Source organism: Heterodontus francisci, chromosome 23 (genome assembly GCF_036365525.1).
Source record: "Heterodontus francisci isolate sHetFra1 chromosome 23, sHetFra1.hap1, whole genome shotgun sequence".
In the NCBI taxonomy this organism is placed as follows: domain Eukaryota; kingdom Metazoa; phylum Chordata; class Chondrichthyes; order Heterodontiformes; family Heterodontidae; genus Heterodontus; species Heterodontus francisci.
In genome coordinates this window covers 6,284,921-6,295,852 of record NC_090393.1, presented here as the reverse complement: position 1 = coordinate 6,295,852, position 10,932 = coordinate 6,284,921, and the positions used below count along the sequence as shown (strand labels likewise).

Sequence of the window (10,932 nt, the reverse complement as noted above, 5' to 3'; positions counted from 1 at the left end):
GTCTCCAGCACACAAACAGGCCATTCAGCCCAACGTGTCCATGCTGTCATTTATGTCGTGCATGAGCCTCCTCCCAGCCCCTCTTCATCTCCCCCTATCAGCATACCCTTCTCTTCCTTAGAGGTGGGCGCTCCCTGAATGACATTTAATGACTGATGGAGTGGGATCCTCCTGTGCCTGACGCTTAGTGATAGCTCTTCTTCCCCATGCGCCCCTCTTCTGATGGACGTCACAAAAGAAAGAAACCATTAACACCATCCACCACATCAGCAACTTGACTCCATTATTTGTGCGCACACAATGGTTACATATTATGGTCTGATCTCCTCGATGTTCAATCACCCCTCCTACCCAACCCATTCAAACCACAGAAACTCAAATAACACCGTAATGATTTTCTATATTAGCCACAGACCTAAAACAAAGCTTTTTAATAAAAAATAAGTGAGGACTGTAACTGCAAGAAAACTGAACATTAGAACCACAAAGAAAATTACATCAGATATTCCTGTTGCATTTTTAATCTTTACAGCCAATGAAATATTTCGTGCTCTTGTAGCGACTTTTACTCCAAAGACCAATGGAGTGTAACCAGATCATTCTTCCTGCTCAGTAACCCCTCAGCTGGCTCAAACTCCATGGGGACAGATTTCTCTCTCTTCTTTGGTTCCTTCTCAAAAAGCTGTTTAAAAAAACAAATACAGAAGATTGAGAGAACTGAAGATGGTGTAATCTCTCCCTTGAATTTCCAGCTGTACAGGCCCCCGAGCTCTAGAATTCCCTCCCCCTCCCTCTCCTATTAAAAGACCCTCTTTAACCCAGTCTTTTGGTCACTCCTCTGCACACTTGGCTTTGGCACACATTTTGCTTCTTCCTTGTGAAGTACTTTGGCATGTTTTCCTATGTTAAATGCAAGCTGTACAACCCTATGAGATCTCTGCATTCCTCCAGTTCTGGCCTCTTGCGCTTCCCCCAATTTTAATCCCGCCACCATGTGCGGCCATGCCTTTGGCTTCTCTTCTTTGGTGAATTCTGCCTGAACAATGAAATTGCTTTGGTGAATTGAGCCATTATATATAAATGACTGGATTTTGGTGTTAATTTGTAAAGTTTAAATGTACTGATGAGGGGCTGAACAGCTACTGCAGTTCCTAATGCTACTAATTCACTTTCCATATACCAGCTAAAATTGTGATATGGTTTATCGAGTTATGTCGAGCCTCCAGCACACAAACAGGCCATTCAACCCAACGTGTCCATGCTGTCATTTATGTTGCACGTGAGCCTCCTCCCGATCCCTCTTCATCTCATCCTATCAGCATATCCTTCTCTTCCTTAGAGGTGGGCACTCTCAGAATTTTTACAATGCAGAAGGAGGCCTTTCGGCCCATCGTGTCCGCACCGGCTCTACAAACAAGCAATTCTCTCAGTTCCACTTCCCCCATGACCCTGCACATTCTTCCCTTTCATATTACAGTCTAATTCCCTTTTGAAAGCTTCAATTGAACCTGCCTCCACCACATTCTCAGGTAGCACGTTCCAGACCTTAACCACTCGCTGCATGAAAAAGTTCTTCCTCATGTCACTTTTGCTTCTCTTACCAAATACTTAAATCTGTGCCCTCTCGTTCTCGATCCTTTCACTAGTGAAACTGAACCGGAGTAGCCATATAAATACCGTGGCTACAAGAGCAGGTCAGAGGCTGGGAATTCTGTGGCGAGTAACTCACCTCCTGACTCCCCAAAGCCTGTCCACCATCTACAAGGCACAAGTCAGGAGTGTGATGGAATACTCTCCACTTGCCTGGATGGGTGCAGCTCCAACAACCCTCAAGAAGCTCGACACCATCCAGAACAAAGCAACCCGCTTGATTGGCACCCCATCCACAAGCATTCACTCCCTCCACCACCAATGCCTTGGGGCATTTTACTATGTGAAAGGCACTATATTGCTTCTCAGTCAGGGCCTGTAGCCAATGATAGTGAGCATGCCCAGCTCTTAACCACATCATCAGCACAGCCAGTGTGTATGGGCTCAGCAGGAATCAGAAGCATCTCTGAGGCTGGGGGAAAGGGAAGCTAAAGAAACCCACATATGCTTTTGAAATACCGATATGAGTAAACACTGCTGCTCTGTGCATCATTCAAATACTATTAACATTCTACGCAACCCATTGAAGCCACAAAAGTGTTACTGTTTCCACTACAGTGAGTGCAGACCGTGTTTATCAATCAGACTATTTTCTCATTCCTCTCTCCTTTAAAAAATCCTTTCCATTGAAAACAAATTGCAAAGAGGTAACATTTCATTAAGTATAAAGTTGTTAGGTGCAGATGTAGAATTGTCCACCTGTATGGAGTCTGCCAAAGGAAGATAAATGAACCATAGATGTTTACAGCACAAGAGGCCATTTGGCCCATCATGCTCATGCCAGCTTTCTGCTGCCTCAATCCAAAACTAATCCCACTGCCCCACTCTTCACATAGCCCTGTATCAATCCCAAACTAATCCCACTGCCCCACTCTGCCCATAGCCCTGTATCAATCCCAAACTAATCCCACTGCCCCACGCTCTCCCCATAGCTCTGTCTCAATCCCAAACTAATCTCAGCCTCAACCAAATGCTGAGGTGAAAGTATCCCTGTGTACAATACATGTTGCATTACAGTGAATGCGAGTTATTAAGCAAGTGTCCAAGTATTTAGTCCCGTTTGTCCATATAATACGAAGAAACATTTTCAAAACATTTCATAATGGAAAAAAGGGAGGACACTGACTGCACCTCAAAGAAAATCATTGTGCAGGAAGCACTTTGGGACTTGCCTGTGGAGGTGCCATATATCTCTGAGTCCAGTCTTTCTTACCACCCTTTCTTATTGGAGCAGGTTTTCCAATTCAAAACAAGCAATGGATCACACAAGCGATTCATACAATGTATATCTGAGGCACTGCACCAACATCATTTACGGATAAGTAACCCCTCACTAATTCCAGCAGATTTCCTGCACCATTACGCTGATGAAATACTGGGTTAAGCCCAATGAACTCAGAGAAATTCCAACATGCTCAGGTTCCCCTCAGCTTAATACATCCAGCTTTAAAAAATGTTTTAATCTTGGGATGCAGGCATCGCAAGCGAGGCCAGCATTGCACTGCCCCTCCCTAGTTGCCGTGAGAAGGTGGTGCTGAGCCCCCATCTTGAAACCCCTGCTGTTCTGATTCTGCTCCAAGGGAATTCCAGGATTTTAATCCAGCGGCAATGAATCATTGACATATTAATGGTCAACTTGCCCATTCTGTTGGGTCCACACATCCGTCTTTGGTTACTTAGGTACTGTCAGTGATTTGCCACTGGTTATTTTTCTTCTTCAAACTCTCAACTGCCTGCCTTCCAAGGTATTCAGCACCACATGTCCCTCAGCTTCTCAATAACCAGACCAGGACTGAGATTTAAATGAAGCAACAAGGAAGCATGCCTCACTTTCGATAGAGGCTTCGTGTGGCCTGAATAGCAAATGAAGCGAGTTCCCCCAACACAAGCAAGCCTGAGCCACATTGGAACCCTAGGTTGGAAGTCAAGTACAGAACCACAACAGAGGCAGGTGGATTCAATCACAGCTTTCAAATGGGAATTGAATCTGAAGGGAAAAAATCTGCAGAGCTACAGGAAGAGGGCCAAGGAGTGGGACTAGCTAAACTGCTCCTGCAGCAATCCAGTATGGACTCGACAGGCAGAAAGGCCTCCTTCTGCACTGTAACTATTCTATAATTCTATGAACTAGACCTTTCCATATTCCGAGCACCAATCACTAAGAATTTTCAAAAGTTACTAAGATGCAAGGCCTTCTCGATCAGCTCTGTAAACATCAAACCAAATAATATTAATATGTAACTCTGCTTCTCTCTCCACAGATGCTGCCAGACCTGCTGAGTATTTCCAGCATTTCTTGTTTTTATTTCAGATTTCCAGCATCTGCAGTATTTTGCTTTTATTTTAATATCTTGAGGAGCCCTACCTTTACTAAATGGGAATCTGGACTGACCATTTGTTCTGCGGGGGTTGCTGGCAAGGTTGCATTGATTCCCCATCGCTAGTTTCCCCCAGAAGGTGTGGCTTTTACATCTGAGCGGCTCGCCAGGCCACTTCAGAAAGAGTTAAGAATCAGTCTCCTGGCACAGGACTGGAGTCACATGCAAATCGGACCAGGTGACGACAGCAGCTTCCCTTCCCCACAAATCATGAGCGACCCTCTTGTTTTTTTCCAATACCCACCAGATTTCATTGTCATTTTATCTGGATTTAATTATTTCAATTTCACTCCTTGCTATTGTGGGATTTGAACTCTCTGGGCTGAATTTTATAGGCCTCCCTAGGTGGGGTGGGAGGTGGAGGGGCCGCGACAGGTGGTGGCGGAGGACCCGTCGCCAAGCGATTGTGCCGGGGTGGGACAGGCCAATGACAGCCTTCCTGCCCAGAGGCCAATTAAGTCCCTTAACTGACCTAGTAACGGGGGGCGGGGGAAGGGGGCCTCCGGCACGTGGGGAGGGCACCTTGTAAAACGAGGCACTCTCCTTGCAGGCTTTGGGGGAAGGGGGTGTCTCTCCGTGGGCAATCTGTGGCCCACAGAGGACTCCTGCTGGCAAAACCTCCACCTCCGTGGACCCCCCTCCTCCTGGACATCATGCCTAACCCCCTCGCCAGGGCCTTCTGGACTGGCCTCAGCAACCCCGCCTCACCTACTTCTTCTCCAGGGTTCCACCGCTGGGCTTGAGCCCGAGGCCTCTGCAGTACTGGCTCCTGGTGGTGCATCCGATACTGCTGAGCTGCCACCCGGTGATTGGCCGGCAGCCTTTGGAGGCGGGATCCCTATCTTTAAAGGGATGGAGATCTCGGCACCAGAAAATTTGCCTCCAGAGCAACGGAGGATCGCACTGGTCGGGTGCGAAAAGGCCGAGCCCCGCCACCTCCACAAAATCCCAGCCTCTGTCCAGTATCAGAAACGCTGCAATACCATTATCTCGGCATTTCATGATTCAGGAAGTTGGTGATTAAACTGCTTGGTTTGTATTGAAAGAATAAATCAGTGGATCACAGCATCCTTCTGGGAATTCCAATGATGTTATTCAACGATTCAATTTGTTATTTTGTTGAACCACAGATCAATAACCTTACTGATCAGTAACAGACAAATCAAAATATAGGAAATGTACAAGGTTATTACTCACTTCTGAAACAGAAAGATTGAGAAGTGAGGAAAGGTCAGCCTCTTGGCTTGACAAAGCTTTATTTATTGTTGCTGCGGCATTGGCAACGTCAGGGTGGTAATGTTTCTGCAGAGCCTGAAAGAGATAATTAGCAAAAACAAAGTTGGCACTGTGCTTCCTTAAATACCAAGCAGAATTTGTTGGGAGAGGACTCTTGAAATCATTGCACCACGGAACAAAGCTACAGAACACTGTCCATGCAGAATAAACCACAGCTGGAAAACACAGTCTCATACCCACATGACAAAGAACACAGAACTCCACGCACACAAAGTAAAGCTAGAGAACAGAGGGCGTACAAACTACATTGATTCCTGGGATGAAAGGGTTGCTCTATGAGGAGTGATTGAATAGAATAGCCCTATACTATCCAGAGTTTAGAAGAATGAGAGGTGATCTTATTAAAACATATAAAATTCTTAAGAGGCTGAACGGGGTAGTTGCTGAGAGGCTGGAGAGTCTAGAACACGGGGTCACAGTCTCAGGATAAGGGGTTGGTCATTTTGGACTGAGATGAGGAGAAATTTCTTCACTCAGAATTTTTGGAATTCTCTAACTCAGAGAGCTGTGGATGCTCAGATGTTGAGGATATTCAAGGCAGCGATCACTATATTTTCGGATACTAGGGGACGTGGGGATTGGCAGATAGTGGAGTTGAGGTAGAAGTTCAGCGATGATCTTACTGAATGGCAGAGCAGACTTGAGGGGCTGAATGCTCTACTCCTGTTCCTATTTTTTACATCTAAGTTAATGGAAACTTTTGCTGTGGACTTTGCTTTAATTCCATGTATTTTCCACAATGCAGGTACCTGGGATTGGAATATTAACACATGTTTCTGGGTGCCCTTTGTAAGTATCGGAGAGCTATTCCAAAGAGGCAGGAAACATTGTTCACTGTAATGACGAACCTGTAGTTCCCACAGAGAACTCTCCATCGCTCGGCACTTTGAGGGATCTTCCTCGTCCATTATGTACGGATCAGTGGAAAGATCTGGAAAATACCCAAAGTTAAAACAAAAGGAGTCTGCACTGGAGGAGCACCTTGAATCAGTTGCTCACCCAGAGCAGAATATAATCAAATAAATCAGAATAAAATTAAATAATAAAACAAAACTTTTTTGTGCAAATTAATTTGAAAAATCTGGAATCATACAGCACAGAAGGAGGCCTTTCGGCCCATTGCGTCAGTGCTATCCAATTAGTCCCACTTCCTCTCACTCTTTCCCCATAGCCCTGAAAATTTTTCCTTTGTAAGTATTTAGGCAATTCCCTCTTGAAACATACTCCGAATCTGCTTCCACCGCCCTTTTAGTCAGCGCATTCCTGTGCAAATTCAACTCTCTCCTGTCTCTGTTTTTTCAAAATGAAGTCCAACTCAATTTTAGTTTCTAAACAACCTGATGACAAAGTATCAGGAGATAACACAGAAATCTTTCAAATATAAATGGAATATTGGTCACCAATATATAACTGCTAGTTTACTAGTCTGTGGTTTTTGTGTGATCAGTAAGATGCATCGCAGATTCCATTGGAGGAGTGAAATTGCACAGCAAACACAAAAAAAACACTTCACTGCAGATAATTCACAGTAGACAACGGTGAAAGGACTAGTACCTTGAGCTTCATTGGGCCTGTGAATAAGGGGCTTGCATGATGGATGTCGACGGATTAGATTACATATAAACGGAATGATCATCAGCAGGGCCTGAGGAGGCGAGGTAAGAGACAGCCGAGATAATCGTTTGCTAAACGCTGCCACAAGATAGGCTGGTAAATGGCTGGATACAGGAAAAGAAAAATCAAACACTTCCTGTTATGTACACAAACAGAAGGGTAGAGTACAAGACCAAGGACATTGGGTCGGATTTTCTACTCCCCCCACTGGGAGCGGTGGAGGGTGAAGAAAATGTCGGCCTTAATGAGCAAGCCGCGCGCCACCATGACCTTCCTCGTGGCGGCCCATGCGAATGACCCGATCAGCCCCCCCCCACCCAATCACGTGGAGGGGGTGGCCTCTTCGACACCAGCAATGGCAGCAGCTGCCTGTGGACGGGCGCTAGCGCCATTTTTAAAAGGGCAACTGGCTAATTTACATTTTTAAAGATAACATTGTTCCGGTCAAAACGCTCCTTTCCCACTCCCCAATAACAATAAAATTAATATTTGCCCACTCCCCCACAACCCCACCAAAACACTTACCTTTCAAATATGACCTTCATCCCTCAAACTGAACAAAGTTCACAGGTCACCCCTTCCCACCATCCCCTCCACTAGTTATGCAAATTTGACCCCGTTTCCCCCCCTTCCCCACCACTGCGGTGCCTGCTTACCCCAGTCGGGGAAGTGAAGATGTGGGAGTGCCGGCTTCCGTTCAGGATATGGCGGTAAGAATAGAGGCAAGTTTATTTAAATATATTCATATCATTAATTTAAATATTCAAAGCTGGGTCCCGTCGGCCAGCAGCGAGTGGGGGGAGGACCCGCCAGCGCCAGGAAGATTGGGTCCGGCCCTCCCAGCATCGGGCTCCCTGGTGAGCTACTGTCGGAACAATCTTCCGGTGCACCCACCACCCCCCGTCCCCCCCCACTACTGAGCCCAAAGTCGGGAGCGGAGTAAAATCCCGGCCATTATGTTATATCTTTATAAATCACTGGTTAGGCCTCTGCTGGAGCACTGTGTCATGGCCAAAGGATCACAGAAAATCTGTGACACGGAGGCCATTTGACCCATCGTATCCATGCCGACCAAAAAAGACCTACCTAGCCAAATCCCACTTTCAGTCTCTTGGTCCCTAGTCCTGTAGGTTACGGCACCTCAAGTGCACATCCAAGTGTTTTTTTTAAATGCGATGAGGGTTTCTGCCTCTACCATTCTTTCAGGCAGAGGTCTGGACCCCCACCACCCTCTGGGTGAAAATATTTCTCCTCAACGCCCCTCTAATCCTTCTACCAATTAACTTAAATCTATGTTTCCTGGTTATTGACCACTCTGCGAAGGGGAATAGGGCCTTCCCATCGACATTTCAATTAAAACTCCCTTCAGCCGCCTCTTCTCCAAAGAAAACAACCCCAGCCTATCCAATCTTTCTTGATAGTTAAGATTCTCAATTGCTGGCAATACCCTCGTTAATTTCCTCTGTATCCTATCTCATACGATTGCACCTTTCCAATAATGCAGTGACCAGAACTGTACGCAGTATTTTAACTGCAGTCTAATTAGTGTTTTATATAGTTCTAGCATAATCTCCCTGCTCGTATATTCTAAACCTTGGTCAATAAAGTATGCTTTCTTGACCACTTTATCTACCTGTCCAGCCACTTTGTGATTTGTGGACATGCACTCCAAGGTCTACATTTCTCAGAATTTTACCATTTATTGCACATTCCCTTGCCTTGTTTGTCCTCTCTAAATGCATTACCTCACACTTCTCTGGATTAAATTCCATTTGCTGTTTTTCTGCCCACCTGACCAGCTCATTGATGTCACCCTGCAGTCTATAACTTTCTTCCTCACTATCAACCTCACGGACAATTTTTGTATCATTTGCAAACTTCTTAATTGTATCCCCTACACTTAAGTCTAAATCACTGAAGTTCTTCTTTCTTTTCTTTTGGGCCTCCTTATCGCGAGAGACAATGGATACGTGCCTGGAGATGGTCAGTGGTTTGTGAAGCAGCGCCTGGAGTGGCTATAAAGGCCAATTCTGGAGTGACAGGCTCTTCCACAGGTGCTGCAGAGAAATTTGTTTGTCGGGGCTGTTGCACAGTTGGCTCTCCCCTTGCGCCTCTGTCTTTTTTCCTGCCAACTACTAAGTCTCTTCGACTCGCCACAATTTAGCCCTGTCTTTATGGCTGCCCGCCAGCTCTGGCGAATGCTAGCAACTGACTCCCACGACTTGTGATCAATGTCACACGATTTCATGTCGCGTTTGCAGACGTCTTTATAGCGGAGACATGGACGGCCGGTGGGTCTGATACCAGTGGCGAGCTCGCTGTACAATGTGTCTTTGGGGATCCTGCCATCTTCCATGCGGCTCACATGGCCAAGCCATCTCAAGCGCCGCTGACTCAGTAGTGTGTATAAGCTGGGGGTGTTGGCCGCTTCAAGGACTTCTGTGTTGGAGATATAGTCCTGCCACCTGATGCCAAGTATTCTCCGAAGGCAGCGAAGATGGAATGAATTGAGACGTCGCTCTTGGCTGGCATACGTTGTCCAGGCCTCGCTGCCGTAGAGCAAGGTACTGAGGACACAGGCCTGATACACTCGGACTTTTGTGTTCCGTGTCAGTGCGCCATTTTCCCACACTCTCTTGGCCAGTCTGGACATAGCAGTGGAAGCCTTACCCATGCGCTTGTTGATTTCTGCATCTAGACAAAGGTTACTGGTGATAGTTGAGCCTCGGTAGGTGAACTCTTGAACCACTTCCAGAGCGTGGTCGCCAATATTGATGGATGGAGCATTTCTGACATCCTGCCCCATGATGTTCGTTTTCTTGAGGCTGATGGTTAGGCCAAATTCATTGCAGGCAGACGCAAACCTGTCGATGAGACTCTGCAGGCACTCTTCAGTGTGAGATGTTAAAGCAGCATCGTCAGCAAAGAGGAGTTCTCTGATGAGGACTTTCCGTACTTTGGACTTCGCTCTTAGACGGGCAAGGTTGAACAACCTGCCCCCTGATCTTGTGTGGAGGTAAATTCCTTCTTCAGAGGATTTGAACGCATGTGAAAGCAGCAGGGAGAAGAAAATCCCAAAAAGTGTGGGTGCGAGAACACAGCCCTGTTTCACACCACTCAGGATAGGAAAGGGCTCTGATGAGGAGCCACCATGTTGAATTGTGCCTTTCATATTGTCATGGAATGAGGTGATGATACTTAGTAGCTTTGGTGGACATCCGATCTTTTCCAGTAGTCTGAAGAGACCACGTCTGCTGACGAGGTCAAAGGCTTTGGTGAGATCAATGAAAGCAATGTAGAGGGGCATCTGTTGTTCACGGCATTTCTCCTGTATCTGACGAAGGGAGAACAGCATGTCAATGGTCGATCTCTCTGCACAAAAGCCACACTGTGCCTCAGGGTAGACACGCTCGGCCAGCTTCTGGAGCCTGTTCAGAGCGACTCGAGCAAAGACTTTCCCCACTATGCTGAGCAGGGAGATTCCACGGTAGTTGTTGCAGTCACCGCGGTCACCTTTGTTTTTATAGAGGGTGATGATGTTGGCATCGCGCATGTCCTGGGGTACTGCTCCCTCGTCCCAGCACAGGCATAGCAGTTCATGTAGTGCTGAGAGTATAGCAGGCTTGGCACTCTTGATTATTTCAGGGGTAATGCTGTCCTTCACAGGGGCTTTTCCGCTGGCTACAGTCCGCACTGTGGAAGCTGCGTGTGATTTGAACACTGTTTAAGGCGGCTCGCCTTGTGACAATGAGGTCTAGCTGGTGCCAACGACGTGATCTTGGGTGCCTCCATGAAACCTGGTGACAGGATTTAGTGTGAAAGAACGAGTTGGTGATGCAGAGGTTATGATAGGTACACAACTCAAGCAGTCTCTGCCCGTTCTCATTCATCCTTCCAACGCCATAGCGCCCAAGGCAGGAGGGCCATGAGTCATGGTCGGCCCCAACCCTGGCATTAAAGTCCCCCAGCAGGAATAGGTGTTCGGTGTTGGGGA

General features: G+C 46.7%; 1 protein-coding gene across 4 annotated transcripts in view; it reads right to left on the bottom strand.

The window, feature by feature from the left end:
• Positions 1-416: 416 nt before the first annotated feature.
• The window catches only part of noc4l (nucleolar complex associated 4 homolog), a 41,219-nt gene continuing 30,703 nt past the window's right edge, over positions 417-10,932 (bottom strand). For 2 of the 4 annotated variants that reach the window (XM_068054619.1, XM_068054620.1), the window contains 4 exons: positions 6,879-7,042; positions 6,173-6,255; positions 5,226-5,339; positions 417-682 (listed from right to left, as the gene is read on the bottom strand). In XM_068054619.1, coding sequence (XP_067910720.1) covers positions 566-682; positions 5,226-5,339; positions 6,173-6,255; positions 6,879-7,042 — 478 coding nt within the window. In that variant the 3' untranslated portion in view covers positions 417-565. Of the gene's footprint in view, positions 683-5,225; positions 5,340-6,172; positions 6,256-6,878; positions 7,043-10,932 lie in introns of those variants that run through there. The other 2 variants (XM_068054621.1, XM_068054622.1) reach the window with 2 other exon arrangements.